Source organism: Thamnophis sirtalis, unplaced genomic scaffold (genome assembly GCF_051295495.1).
Source record: "Thamnophis sirtalis isolate CommonGarterSnake01/CBP01778 unplaced genomic scaffold, rThaSir2_p1.2 scaffold_3, whole genome shotgun sequence".
NCBI lineage: Eukaryota > Metazoa > Chordata > Lepidosauria > Squamata > Natricidae > Thamnophis > Thamnophis sirtalis.
Window position 1 is genome coordinate 26,220,526 of NW_028261383.1, and position 15,164 is coordinate 26,235,689.

General features: G+C 44.7%; 1 protein-coding gene across 2 annotated transcripts; it reads left to right on the plus strand.

The window, feature by feature from the left end:
* Positions 1-3,237: 3,237 nt before the first annotated feature.
* Positions 3,238-14,709, plus strand: LOC106553358 (uncharacterized). 2 transcript variants are annotated; one of them, XR_015696158.1, is made up of 7 exons: positions 3,238-3,463; positions 6,002-6,155; positions 8,280-8,384; positions 9,969-10,067; positions 11,115-11,216; positions 12,607-14,187; positions 14,264-14,709. XR_015696158.1 is itself a non-coding variant. In XM_087711656.1 (6 exons), the coding sequence occupies exons 2-6, from the start codon at positions 6,143-6,145 to the stop codon at positions 13,983-13,985; spliced, it is 1,698 nt and encodes a 565-aa protein (XP_087567782.1). In that variant the 5' UTR covers positions 3,238-3,463; positions 6,002-6,142; the 3' UTR covers positions 13,986-14,709. The 2 variants fall into 2 exon arrangements, 1 of the variants encoding a protein (XP_087567782.1); XM_087711656.1 differs by having other exon boundaries at positions 12,607-14,709.
* The last annotated feature ends 455 nt before the right edge of the window (positions 14,710-15,164 follow it).

Genomic DNA, 15,164 nt, shown 5'->3' on the forward strand with positions numbered 1-15,164 from the left:
GTAACAGTGTTCCGTGCGCCTTTGGCATTTAGTCATGCTGGCCACATGACCACAGAGACGTCTTCGGACAGCGCTGGCTCTTCGGCTTTGAAATGGGGATGAGCACTCCCCCCTAGAATAAGGAACCACTAGCACATATGTGCGAGGGGAACCTTTACCTTTAAAATAAGAACATTAAAAAGTTATATTTAAATAAAGATGTTTATTCTAGGCCATCTAACCATTAGGAGTCTTGGATGTTCTCTGAGCTTTCTTGCAAATGTTTCATTACCAAATTAGGTTACTTAGTTTGGTTAATGAAATGTCTATAAGAAAACCAGCAAATTCAAAGACCACCAAGGATCCCTCATATCAACCCTGAAGTACCAATATTCTCCTTTATTAGTACCATCTAACCATAGAAGCCCAGAATTGTTTATCTGAAAAAAATCAGAAACTGGACCGATAAATGCCTTCAGCTTACAGCCGGTCACGATGTGATCTACAGTATGACGTTGGATCCCACAGTCACACTGAGCAGAGGATGTTAAATTCCAGGAGTCTCCAACCTTGGCAACTTTTAAAACTTGGGAGCTTCAACTCCCAGAATTCCTCAGCCAGCCATGTCTAATTAAAATGCTGGCTGAGGAATTCTGGGAGTTGAAGTCCCCAAGTCTTGCAAGTTGCCAAGGTTGGAGACTCCTGTTATACCCCATTTATGCAGTGGATCCGGGCAGACACCATGTGAGGTGCAAATTCTATTCAACTAAAATGTCACATCTATATCTACCTACCTACACACATACACACACGTATAAAAATGAGCAGCAGCCTAGGATTTTTAGATTGTGTTTTTTGTTGGGTGAGAAGTGACCAGTTGTCTGGTCAACATTCACTGGAAGGCTGGGTTTTATCTGTTTTCTATAAGTGACTATCTTCAGCCTCGGGTGAGAAAGTGGCTGACCAGTTATGACACACTAAGAAGTGGGTAGAGTAGCTTTTGGCTTGGCGTGTTGTAGGAAATCCATCCCATTTATGTGAGTTACGGGAATCCAGAAAATTGAGTTAATAGAAGGATCTATAGCAGTGTTTCTCAACCTTGGCAACTTGAAGATGTCTGGACTTCAATTCCCAGAATTCCCCAGCCAGCATTCGCTGGCTGGGGAATTCTGGGAATTGAAGTCCAGACATCTTCAAGTTGCCAAGGTTGAGAAACACTGATCTATAGAAAAGTTGGATGCATCTGAAATATGTGAAAAGAGTCAATATATATATAAAAGGTAAAGGTTCGCCTCGCATATGTGTGCTAGTCGTTCCCGACTCTAGGTGGCGGTGCTCATCTCTGTTTCAAAGCCGAAGAGCTTGTGCTGTCCGAAGACGTCTCGGTGGTCATGTGGCCGGCATGACTAAATGCCGAAGGAGCACGGAACACTGTTACCTTCCCACCAAAGGTGGTCCCTATTTTTCTACTTGTATTTTTACATGCTTTAGAACTGCTAGGTTGGCAGAAGCTGGGACAAGTAATGGAAGCTCACTCCGTTAAGTGGTGCTAGGGATTCGAACTGCCTAACTACCGACCTTTCTCATCGATAAGCTCAGCATTGTAGCCACTGAGCCACCGTGTCCCTATATATAAAATCAAATTCTGACTCTTGGATTCATTTGGTTGGCCTTTATCATAGTATTCCATGATGTGAATGACTAGCGGCAAAATAAATGATAAAATGTTGATGTTGAGCTCAGCTTTTTGACTTTGAGACACTTCCATGTTCTTTTTGTAACCACGACAGAAAATTGATTTGCCATTTCTTTTTTCTAGTATTGTATGGTTTCTTTTGGCTTACCAGTCTAACCGACAGCCCGGGTATTTCTTTCTCTCTCAGAGCTAAATGTTTTCTGAAATCAGCCATGGGCAATTGTGGCTTGTCACCAACTTGGGTCATTGCAAAATACAGACTATTATTCCTGTAAATTGGTTCTGTCAGCTTAGCCTATGGTTTTATTGTCTTTGCCATTCCTACAACCACTGCACACACTGGCTTTTAGTCAACTGTGTAGTTAACCAAAGTCAGGTATTTGAACATTAAATTGGATCAATTTAGGAATCAAAAATTGAACTGGACCGAATCAGGAATTATAAAGTGACTTCTACTAAATTTGTTTGCTTTCAAATTGAGATACTGTCCATTTTACTCACAGAATGACTGGAGAGTTTACAAGTAAAAATATAAAACACTATATAAAAATACAATATATCAGTTACATGATATATGGCATTACATAAATCAGGTATTATAAATTGAACTGGACAAAATCGGATACAGGTAGTCCTCGACTTCATTTAGTGACCGTTCAAAGTTACAATGGCACTGAAAATTGACGTGATTATTTTACACATGGCAGCATTATGATCAAAATTCAGATAGTGTTGGCAACTGACTCATATTTACGATGGTTGCAGTGTCCCAGGGTATATGATCCCCTTTTTGTGACCTGACGAGCAAAGTCAATGGGAAAAACAGATTCACTTAACAACCGGGTTACTAACTTAACAAGTGCAGCGATTCACTTAACAACTGTAGCAAGAAAGGTCGTAAAATGGGACAAAAACTCACTTAACAAATGTTTCACTGGGCAACATTAATTTTGGGCTCAAGTGCGGTCTCAAATCGAGGACTGCCTGTGCAATAGGTTGACCAGATAAGATGGTTTTTTTAACGAAAGTGGACCAAATAAGGTATGAGTTGAATTGAGCCAAGCCAGGTGTTGCCCCATTGGGGGAAGTCTTCGTGCATCGCTCTGCTTAGGCAGCAGAAGAATCTTGTTTCTGGCGCCCGCCCGCTTTAAAAGAACTCCGCATCCTCCGCCTTTATCCAATCGGGCTATCTAGAGACAGACGGGCTGGCGGTGGGCGGAGCTTGTCCCTGCCTTCCTCGATGGATCGAACCCACCGGGCGCCCTGCCCTCTACGCCTTTCCAGGCCTTTGGCTTGACTTCGGTCACGTGACGGGAAGCGGAAAACCCGAGGGAAACCCCGTCCGCAAAAACAGCCGGCAGAGTCCAGGGGACGCGCCCCGTAGTTCCCCCCACCACCCCCTCCCTCCTCCTGTGCCCTGCCCTTCCTTTCATCCGGAGATCCTGACCCGGATCTTTTCTGCCAGACTCTCCCCCTCCCCCCGAAGCAGCCCTCGGAGCCCTGGGATGGGGGGCCGGGCTTCCTCCCGGCTGATCTTGGCGCCGAGGCAATTGCAGCCAAGGAGCGTGGCGGTGGGGAGGGAAGCGAGGCGTCTCGGGGTCTTCGTGCCCGGATGCCCGACGCTGAGCTGGACGGGGGTGCGGCGGGTATTCTGCACCGGGACGACAAGCTTTGCAAGGCTTTGAGCCTGGAAGCTCCGTTGGGAAGGAAGCGGGAGAAGAGAAATCATTGCTGCTGCAGCAGCGGCAGCGGATCTTCCGAGCGGGCAGCGATCCGGTGGCTAAACGGGTGAGAGTAACACGCACACAAAACGCACGCACCTCTACACCTGTTTCTGAAGTCAGCACCCCGATCCGTCTCGCCTTCCCATTGCTACAGCCTCTGCTAACCCTATCTTTTATTTGCTTGTCCTGGGTGGCAGGAGGTGGTGACTAAACGGGTGAGAGTAAAACAAACACAAACACACACCCACACACCTGTTTCTGAATCCAGCAAACTGTTTCTGAATCCATCTCCCTTCTCCATTGTTACAGCCTCTGCTAACACCTATCCTTTATTTGCTTGTCCGGGAGGCGTTCACCAGATTTTACATCTCTGTTTTGGGTTCTCACGTGATGCTGCCTAGAGTTGTGTTCATTTAACCGGGATGTGCAGTTTTGGGCTGAGCGTGTCAGTCCTGTCTTAAGCCATTTAGCTAGTACAGAAAAAACAGAGTTTTCATGAGTTCATGTGTTGTGTGTACCTAGCCACAAGTGTGTCTTCCAAAATTATAGTACTGTCAGAGCTATCATAGGATAGCTAAGGTGGATCCTTACAATTCTGTGATCCCAGTGCTTATTGATATGTATACTGCCACCATGTCATCAAAACTTTTGAGGATGCCATAACAAGCAAGAGTCACTAGTGAGGTGGATACAGTACAAATACTGTGATACATATTACTGTCCTGAATGGTTCAGCCGAAATCCAAAGCTAAACAAAAATGACTTTACATTCTTCTTTTTACAATTTAAAAAGGCTGAGATTTTGTGAAGGCAACAGCTCTCGTGATTTGCTAGTTGTTGCCTGAAGCCATGAAAGATTCCGCATGAGTCAGTAAGAATCACGTGAAATGTAATGATTCTTGAATTTGATGCCATTTTCTAGTAATTGTATTTATAGACAATCCCAAGTGGAAACTCCCTCCTGTATCCATATGGAGGATCAGGGGCACCTGGGTCACAGTATTGGAAATACTGTAATCTAGTGTGTTCAAAGTTGAGACAACTAGAAGCTCAAAGTTGAGAGAACTAGAAACTGCTAGAGCGCTGCTTGGCTAGTGCAAGATCTCTTGATCATTCCGGTTTAGAAAAAGATCAAATAATGAAGGGGGGGGCGGTATTTAAAGGTCATTAGTGAACCAACGCTTCCCTTAACCTCTCTTGTTCCTTTCATATCAAAAGAAACTTTTTTTGTTATTTTTGGCATTTGTTGCGAGTCTTATCTCATTCTCAGCTTAGCTTTCTCTATCCTTGCAGATTTGGGCTACTTGCTGTTTATTCTGCTCTAGTTACAAGCTGCTCTGTCCATTTTTTTTATACTTCTCCTTTTTTGTTCCTCAACTAGTCAGAACATTTTGTGCAATAAAACATGGCTTATTTTTTAAAAAAAGACTGGATTCATTGCTCAAGCCAAAACACATAAATTTGCTTCTAATATAGAACTAACCTGCTGCCCCAATGTGAAAAGTTCCATGTGATGAACTTTATTTTTTATTTTTATTTTGAATGGGCACAGCTCCTCATCTTTTCATTCTGATGCTCTTCTCTCGCTCATTTCTGCCTGGAAAAAATATAACGGGCATACCATGTTTTCCCGAAAATAAGACAGGATCCTATTTTCTTTTGACCCCCAAAATAAGTGCCTTATTGGCCTTATTTTCAGCGAGGTCTAATTATTTTTGAGGAGGAGGAGGCAGCTAGCGTGGTGACCTCATGGCTGCTGTTGTGTTGCAATATTTTGGGGGCATGGCTTATTTTAGTGCATGCGCTCAAAAGCCTGGGGCTTATTATCTGGGGAGATCTTATTTTCAGGGAAACAAGGTCTTAGATTTAAAAAGGTACACTGGTTTTATACAGAGTTCATAGCATCCTTGGTGCGCTCTGATCTTGGTTGCTTGCTTGAAGGTTTTCATTACCCAACTAGGTAACATCATCAGGGTCAGTGTGTTCGTTAGAAACTCGGGCACATGAAGTTTGCACGGAGCTAAAGAAGTGTTCCCTGAATTTGGAAGAGAAACACACATTTATCTGTGATTACATAGTTTTTTTGCTATAGATTATGAATTATCACTGGAGACAGGTGGAGATAGCAGCTATTGGTCCCTGCCATCATGATAATCAGGCCCAATTTGATAGCACCTACCCGAGTAACTGAAAACATCACCTTAATTCTCATTCTATTTGGTAGAAACTTGAATCCAGAAGTGGAATAGATTTTCCCAATGTGGGTGCTTTCCAGATAGCTGATTTCAACTTCTACAATGGTCAATAAGGGCCACAATGTGCAAGGGATTCTGGGAAACGTGGTCCATGCATCTCGGGACACCCAGGTTGAAGAAGGCCACTCTGGGTATTCATTAACTTTTCCTCTATGATCATCTGTAATGGTCACAGTATGGTTGTTGGCAGGTTAGTAGACGTTCTGAACTGACTTACATGCCTGGATCCAACGTCTCAATCTCTGGAATGGCAGCTACTGGCCCGAGTACACATTATTGGATTGCCATGGGGTGGGATATATAATAGCCTTTTGCAAATTCTGAAAATATCTTTATGCTAAAAACAGGTGCTCTATTCACCCACACCCCAAGGACATCAGACAACTGAAGATGCAGCCCTGTGCATCTGGTGAAGGAGGAACCACAGACCTCTGAACCCCTATCCATGAAACTGATTCCGGACGGATAACCAAGAGAATTCCAGGGAAATGTCTTCGTTGGGTAAAGATTTCATTCTCCTTTTACGGATTTGAAGGGTATTGTTTATGTTGTTTTGTGGGGCCGTACTGATCAAGGGACATCCCTCCCTGAAATCACATTTTCGAGTTAAACACTCTCGGAGTAAAATGAACTGATTCTAATCAAGGAGAGAAGCAACTTAAAACTAAGGAGGAATTTCCTGACAGTGAGAGCAATTAATCGGGGGGAACAACTTGCCTCCAGAAGTTGTAAATGCCCCAACACTGGAAGTTTTTAAGAAGATGTTGGAAAACCATTTGTCTGAAATGGTATAGGACAGTGACGGCTAACCTTTTTCTCCTCGCCTGCCAAAACCGTCCGTGCACAAGCGACAGTGCAGACTCGCGTGCCCACACCCATAATGCAATGCGTTCCTCCCCACTGTGCATGCGTGTACGACCCCTCCCACGTTCCCCCAGCTCCCCTGTGCATGCATGCACGACCCCTCCTATGCTCCCCCTGCTCCTCACACATGCACGTGACCCCCCCACGCACTCCCCCCCCCACGCATGTGTGTGACCCCTCTCTCCTGTTTTGGGCCTAGCAGGCTTCCCTGAAGCCTCCTGGAACCAAAAATGCATGTGTGGCAGAGACCCGAAAATCAGCTGGCCGACGGAAGGCACACACACATGTGCAGTGAAGCTGAACTGGGCAACAGCTCGCATGCCCACAGAGAGGGCTGTGGGCCAGAGTTTCGCCATCTCATGTATAGTGTTTCCTGCCTAAGGAGGGGGTTGGATTAGAAGACCTCCAAGGTTCCTATTCCTGAGATCCCTATACCAAGAACAACTCTGTTATTCTATTCTATTCTATTCTATTGTAATTGAGTGCATGCTTCCTGGAAAAAGGTGGATTGTTTTCCCCCCTAAAAATGACTTGAGGTTGGAGCTACTTCAAATAGAAGTCTCTGCAAGTCAGTGGCAGCACCTTTGTGCTTCTGAAAAAGGACAGAGAAACCTTCTGGACAAAGATTTGGAATACAGGTTGTCCTCGACTTATAACCATTTGTTTAGTGACCGTTTGAAATGACAGTGGCACTGAAAAAAAGTGACTTATGACCGTTGTTCAAACTGAGGACCATTGCGTGATCAGAATTCAAACGCTTGACAGGCGGGCAGGTATTGATAATGTTTGCAGTGTCCTGGGGTCAAGTGATTCCCCTTTTGTGACCTTCCGACAAGCAAACTCAATAGGGAAGCCAGATTCACTTAACAGCCACGTTACTAACTTAACAACTGCAGTGTGTCAACTTGTAAAGCATTTCCACGCCTATTATCAAGTTGACATTGGAGAAGGGGGAGAGAATTCCACACGTACCTTCGATTAGGGTCGGATCTCAAATTTCTACAGCAGGCGTGTGAGGTGCGAAACCTGCTGCAGCACTTCCCTGGTGGTTGTGATTTATGACACAGACTGAGGGGAGATATGGAGATAAAGTTCAGCCACCATTAAACAGAAATCAGATCTGACTCCATGGCAAAATGTTGCTCCTGATAAATGACTGGATTTCGTTTGAACTTTGTCTTGAGGCTCGTAAATTAATTAGGACATCTTTTGGAAACCTCACACAGTGACTGCGGGAAGTAAAGTTGTACAATGGGGCATAACTCACTTAACAACTGTCTAAGTTAGCCACAGAAAGTTTGGGCTCAATTGTGGGTTGTAAGTCGAGGACTATCCGTACTTCGTACAGTTGACGAAAGTCTGAGGCATTTGCCATGCCTCCATTGCTTCTACAAGCTAAGTTCCTTCTTTATCAGACCATTGTCTAGTCCGGTGTTTCTCAACCTTGGCCACTTGAAGATGTCTGGACTTCAACTCCCAGAATTCCCCAGCCAGCATTCGCTGGCTGGGGAATTCTGGGAGTTGAAGTCCAAACATCTTCAAGTAGCCAAGGTTGAGAAACACTGGTCTAGTCTGCAGCTCTTCCAGTCTCCCAGATGGAGATATTTGAAACTCTTTTATTGGCCTCCAAGGGTTTTAGGATGTTATTTGTAAATGGTAGATGTGAACAATAACATATACTGTACCGTACTCCTCCCCCCACCCCCAACATAAGAATCAGCAATATTTTATTCTTCAATATCTTTTCTTTCTCTTAATTAGAATTCCCTAACGTGACAATTAAGTTAGAAGACAAAGAAGATGTTTCATGGCTTCCAAACAACCAGGTGGCCGAAGGAAGTCGGAGTTTCTCAGTTGATCATTCAGGTACAGAAAGAATAAATCTAAATTTGTGCCCAATGCTTTTTAAGGTCCACAGGATGGAGCTATACAAATTAAGGAACTATTGTATTTTTCGCTCTATAAGACCCACTCCTGTTTTCAGCCTCCACGTGTCCCTTTTCGGCCTTCGCACATCCCATTTTCGGCCTCCACATCCCCTCCCTCCATTTTTTGCCTTTTTGCATCCCGTTTTTGGCCTCAGCGCATCCCATTTTCGGCCTCCAAAACGGGGCACATAGAGGCAAAAAACAGCCAAAGGGTGGGGGCCTACAGGTGAGCGGAGCTTCGGCAATATTTGCGCCGTAAGACACCCAGACATTTCCATCCACTTTGGGTAGACAAAAAAATGCATGTTATGGAGCGAAAAATACAGTAAATTCCTTAAATGAAATGTAGTGGAGCATAACTTGAACAATGGGCACTATCTAATAAAATGAAATTCAATGGTGACAAGAGTAAGGTTCTACATTTAGGCAAAAAAACCGAAATGCACAGGTACAGTATAGGTGGTATCTTCCTCAATTGTAGTAACTATGAAAGGGATCTTGGAGTCCTAGTGGACAACCATTTAAATATGAGCCAGCAGTGTACAGCAGCTGCCAAAAATGCCAACACAGTTCTAGGCTGCATAAACAGAGGGATAGAATCAAGATCACGTGAAGTGTTAATATCACTTTATAATGCCTTGGTAAGGCCACACTTGGAATGCTGCATCCAGTTTTGGTCACCACGATGTTAAAAATATGTGGAGACTCTAGAAAGAGTGCAGAGAAGAGCAACCAAGATTATTAGGGGACTGGAGAGTAAAACATGAAGGAACTGGCTATGTCTAGTTTAATGAAAAGAAGGACTAGGGGAGACATGATAGCAGTGTTCCAATATCTGAGGGGTTGCCACAAAGAAGAGGTGGATCAACCTATTCTCCAAAGCATCTGAAGGCAGGACAAGAGGCAACGGGTGGAAACTAATCAAAGAGAGAAGCAACTTAGAACTGAGGAGAAATTTCCTGACAGTTAGAACAATTAATCTGTGGAACAGCTTGTCTCCAGAAGTTGTGAATGCCCCAACACTGGAAGTTTTTAAGAAGATGTTGGATAGCCATTTGTCTGAAACGGTATAGGGTTTCCTGCCTAGGCAGGGGGTTGGACTAGAAGACCTCCAAGGTCCCTTCCAACTCTGCTATTGTATTGTATTGTATAACAATTAAAGGATTGAACATGAGCTAGGTTGTGTACACCTTATATTTATTATCTTAGCTCTGGCAATTTACCGGATTCCAGCTTCAATGCTCTTCTCTGATATTTGGGATAAGTTTTACTTCTAGAATGATTACTGTACGTTTCACTGCACGAAGAACACTCCCACCAACATTTGCAGGGCAAACTACTAATATACAAAGAGGAACCAAACCCCACTCCCTTCCAGCATTGATATTGCTACTTAGTTGGGTAATGAAACATCTGTAGGAAAATAAGCACAGGGAGATCGAGAACCTCACAGATCAACCATGATCTACAAATAATTCTCTTCCATTTGTACAATGCACCTGTTTGTTTTCTTCCTACATAGGATTTCCTGTTCCCAAGTCTGAAGTGATCCATGGGGGAGATCCATGGATTCCAGAGCCTGCTTCACAAGAAAAAGAAATTCCAGTAGATTATGGTTCTGGTAAGATTAACTATTGAGTGAATTATTGCAATTAATCTAGATTTCCTAAATCAGGAGTTCTTTAACTGGTGCACTGTTGAAAAAACCAAGTTATGGAGAGCTTTTTCATGTGGTTACTAAGAGTTGATAATAACTTGATGGCACATAATCAGTCAGTCAATTTAATCTAGGTTTCCCACATTAGAAGTTCTCTAATTCTGCTCCAAGATGTTGAGTTTGTCGATCAGAAAGGTTGGCAGTTCGGCAATTCGAATCCCTAGCGCCACATAACTGAGTGAGCTCCCATTACTTGTCCCAGCTTCTGCCAGAAGAAGTTCGAAAGCATATAAAATGCAAGTAGAAAAATAGGAACCAGCTTTGGTGGAAATATAACAGCGTTCCATGAGCCTTCAGCATTTAGTCATGCTGGCCACATCACCACGGAGACATCTTCAGACAGCGCTGGCTCTTCGGCTTTGAATCGGAGATGAGATCCGCCCCCTAGAATCGGGAATAACTAGCAAATATGTGCGCAGGGAATCTTTGCCTTTTAATTCTGCTCTATTATACCTTTAAAAAACTACCACATTGTAGCATTGATCTAGAGTTTGGGAAACCAAGATCAGTTTTTAATTCAGCCACTGGATCATCTTGATTTGAAGATAAAACAATTGGAGAAATGTCACAATTGTATTTTGAAGTACATTAAGACAAAATCACCCTTCCTTCCTTTCATACATGCCCTTAATTTTGTGCTTGATGAAATGTGTCCATTCTGAAATTACTGTGTATTGGGGGAGGGGAAGGTTGCTGGTATTCACAGTCTTGCTCTAAGGCAGCTTATTGTCCTCCAGAACTGTGGGCATTGCAGTTCCCAGCATTCCAAGGCATCAGGGCAAAGGGAATTCTGGGAGTTGAAGTCCCAATACACCTGGAAAATGCCAGGTTTGAGAACAGTTGTTCTGAATTACTGCATAAAGTTCTGGGATTTGCCCAGAAAATTGTACATATCTTCCGCTGCCAGTTATCAAAATAGCATTTCTGTCGTATCTCATTTCTTCTGGTCAGAGCTTCCAGATGTAATAATAAAGCTGGAACAGGAAGAAATCCCGTATGTTCCCTGTCCCCAGGTTTCAGAAACAAGTGTGACATTCAAAACAGTCCAATCAGGTAAGTGTGATTAATTTACACCATTAGGTTTTATCACTAAGAGGAAAGGTCTGTTACGGCAAATTCCTTCTAAGAGTCAGTTTGGTCTAGTGTTGCAGGCTAGAAATCAGGTGGTAGTGAATTTTAGTCCTATCATAGGAATGAAAGCTATTTGGGTGACTTTGGATTAATCACCAGGAAAAAAGTGAGTTCTAGTCTCTTCTTAGGCATGAAAGCTGACTGGGTAACCTTGGGTCAGACACGGGGGTGGGATTCAACTGGGTGGCACCGGTTCAGGCGAACTGGATGCTAATTTTACATCTTTCGCAGAACCGGTAGTTGCAAGGACTGGCTCTCCCTGGCCACTCTGGCCCTCCCAGGAGTCTCCACTCATGCTCTGGGAGGGCAAAAAACAGGCCTCCTGGAAGTTCCGGAGCCCGGGGGAGCCACTTTCACCCTCCCGGAGCCTCAAGGAAACTCTCCGGAGCCTGAGGAGGGTGAAAAATGGGCCTCCCAGAAGTCTGGAAGCGGGCCTGTTTCTGGCCTCCAGAGCCCAGAGGAGGCTGTTTTCACCCTTCCAGAGGCTCGAGAAAAATGCTCCCCTCCCCCATGGTTCAGGAGGCTGAGTAGGCCACACCCACCATGGCCACACTCACGCAGCAACCGGGCAGAGAACCGGTTGCTAAAATCTTTGAATCCAAACCCTGGTTAGTCTCTCTCTCTGAGCCCAATCTACCTCCTAGGGTTATTGTTATTGTGAGGAAATGAGAAGGAGGAAGGAGTATTGGGTATCTTTGCTACCTTTAATTATTGATAAAAATAATAAAGGTAGGTTAAACAAATAAAGAAGAAATGACATGTCCCCTCTCAATCCACTTGCTTTCCTACTTAATCTCTTTCCAGCATGCATTAAGCAAGATGTTGCTTCTGAGCAGAGATTCTCAACCTGGATATAATAACATGGCGCAAAGTCTGTGTGTGTGTGAGAGAGAGAGAGAGAGGGAGGGAGGGAGGAAGAGAAGGAGGGAGGGAGAGAGAGAGAGAAGGAGGGAGAGGGGGGGGAGAGAGAGAGATCTAGCAGGTTCCATGTTCCTTCTGCTTTTAGAGGATCTGAGATGCCAGGCTGGAGAAAGACGGTCTGGGCCACAAACTACATTATGGCTTAACACAATCTACGTAAACTGGGGCACCTCCTGGGGAGATCATAACAATCTTCTTTCCATAAAATTACTCCAGATATAGACTGAGGTGGTCCTCCAAAAGATGTCCGAGGACAATCAAAAGATCAAAATCCTGTCACAACTCCCCCAAACATTTTGATTCTCCTTTCCCCACTCCCCGGTAGATGTCCCTGCTGAAAACCTAATCCTGCCTTGATTAAAAATGAACATTTATTTGTTTATCCCAATAGGTGTCCATGACAAAATGTTGCAGAGAGAAATACCATTTTACTCTGGCTGTGTGATACGTTTCCCTGACAAAGCCGACCGTGTCAAACAAGAAAACCAAAACACGGCGGAGAAGCCCCACAAGTGCTCGTGCTGCACCAAAAGCTTCATGAAGCGGTCCAACCTTCGTACCCACGAGAGAATCCACACAGGGGAGAAGCCATTCCGTTGCTCTGAATGCGGCAACAGCTTCAGCGATGGTTCCAGTCTCATCAGGCACAAGCGGAAGCACACCGGGGAGAAGCCATACAGCTGCTCGGCGTGTGGGAAGCGGTTCAACCAGAGCTCCAGCCTCATCAGGCACGAGCGGAGTCACACGGAGCATAGACCCTACAAGTGCATGGAATGTGGGAAAAGGTTCAACCAGAGCTCCACCCTCGTGCGGCACGAAAGGATCCACCGAGAACAGAGACTGTACAAATGCTCGGGCTGCGAGAAGAGATTTATTCAGAGCTCCAGTCTCCTGGCTCACGAGAGGATCCACCGGGGAGAGAAACCTTACAGCTGCACAACTTGCGGGAAAGGCTTCGTCCAGAAATCTAACCTTCTGATTCACGAGATGAAACACACCGGTTTGAAGCCCTTCAAGTGTCTGGACTGCGGGAAAGGCTTCAATCAGAATTCAAGCCTCGTCATACACCGGAGAATCCACACGGGGGAAAAACCGTACAGTTGCTCGCACTGCCGGAGACCTTTCAGCGACAAGTCGAGCCTTAACAAACACGAGCGAGCCCACCGAGGGGACAAACCGTACAAGTGTTCCAGCTGCGGGAAAAGCTTCGTGCGGCGATCTCACCTTTTGACTCACGAAAGGATCCATACGGGGGTGAAGCCGTTCAAGTGCTCGGACTGCGGGAAAAGCTTCAGCAGCCGGTCGCACTTGATCAGGCACGAGGGGACGCACACGGGGGAGAAGCCCTACGATTGCTCATTCTGCGGAAAAAGCTTCAACCGGAAGTCCAACCTGACGAACCACGAGAGGACGCACACGGGGGAGAAACCTTACAAGTGCTCCGATTGCGGGAAAAGCTTCAGTGACAGGTCCAGCCTGATTAAACACGAGCGGATCCACACCGGGGAGAAGCCGTACAGCTGCGCATCCTGCGAGAAGAGCTTCAGCGACAAATCGAGCCTTATCAGGCACGAGCGGATCCATACGGAGGAGAAGCCGTACAAATGCTCCGATTGCGGGAAAGGATTCAACCAGAGTTCGAGTCTCATTGTGCACGAGAGGACCCACACGGGCGAGAAACCCTTCAAATGCTCCGATTGCGGGAAAGGCTTCATTCGCAGGACGATTCTTAATAAACACGAGAGGACCCATGCTGGGGAGAAACAATAAAAAACGTCCACTGGGTTAGTGGACAAGGCCCAGTTTCCGGGATGAACTCCCAGGTCTTCTGATTTCACAGTATACTTGCTTGAAGGAAGCTGTTGGAATAAATGTAGGCTAGTCATAGAGCTATGCACTGAGAAATTCCTCTATTTCTGTGGTTTTAGGTAGCCTTAGAGCAGAGATGACAATTATGACAACTTTAGGACCTGTGGACTTCAACTCTCAGAATCCCTGAGACAGCCATTTTATGCTGGCTCAAGAATTCTGGGAGTTGAAGTCCACAGGTGGATTTCACCTGTTCCCATAATTGCCCATCCCAGCCTTAGAGAGATGTTTCTCCTTGCCTTCCAATCCCTTTTTCATCATCATGTGACATGGAGATTGACGCATAGGCCACAGGTCAACGCAGAATTCCCTGTTTTAAAGGCATTATATTGAGTGAATTGCAAACACACTAGATTCTCCTGCTGGAATGTGATTGTGATGTTATTCCTCCATGGAGATCTGCCAGCGTATGGCATAGAGAGGGGATGTGCAAAACAGTCTATAACAGTTAAGGATAGAGGATTGTGGGATTGATACGTCAACTGTATGAAATTGTTCTTTCCCCAGAAAATAAAACAAGAGTGTGTGATGGGAAAAATAAAACATGGATTGTAAAGAATTATGAACCTAAACTTAGAAAAGAAACGGCTGCATTAATAACCATAAAAAGTACTTTTTAAAAACATTTAAGTGTTGTTTTCTATGTCATCATGTATAATAGTCCCTAGTGGAAGGACAGATATCCCTGTTTGATAGCAATAGCACTTAGACTTATATACCATTTCATAGTGCTTTTATAGCCCTCTCTAAGGAGTTTACAGAGTCAGTCTATTGCCCCTAATAATCTGGGTCCTCATTTTACCCACCTCAGAAGGATGGGAAGCTGAGTCAACCTTGAGCCTGCTGAGATTTGATCTGCCAAATTGCAGGTAGCTGGTAGTTAGCAGAAGTAGCCTGCAGTATTGCACTCTAACCACTGCACCACAGTGGGTTAAATGGATGACTGAGTCATTCTGGCTTTCCAAAATTAGATTAGAAGGCGTTTGTGTATATGAAGTTTCACATATGTAATTAGATTTCTTTTTCCCTCTCCTCTCTTGCACTCCCATGTCCTTGCTGCAAGTCTTCCTTAAGACTAAG

Coding starts and splice junctions, on each gene's coding strand:
- LOC106553358 (XM_087711656.1), top strand. Junction 10,068..11,114: donor TCCAGTAGATTATGGTTCTG/GTAAGATTAACT, acceptor TCTTCTGGTCAG/AGCTTCCAGATGTAATAATA. Junction 11,217..12,606: donor ATTCAAAACAGTCCAATCAG/GTAAGTGTGATT, acceptor TTATCCCAATAG/GTGTCCATGACAAAATGTTG.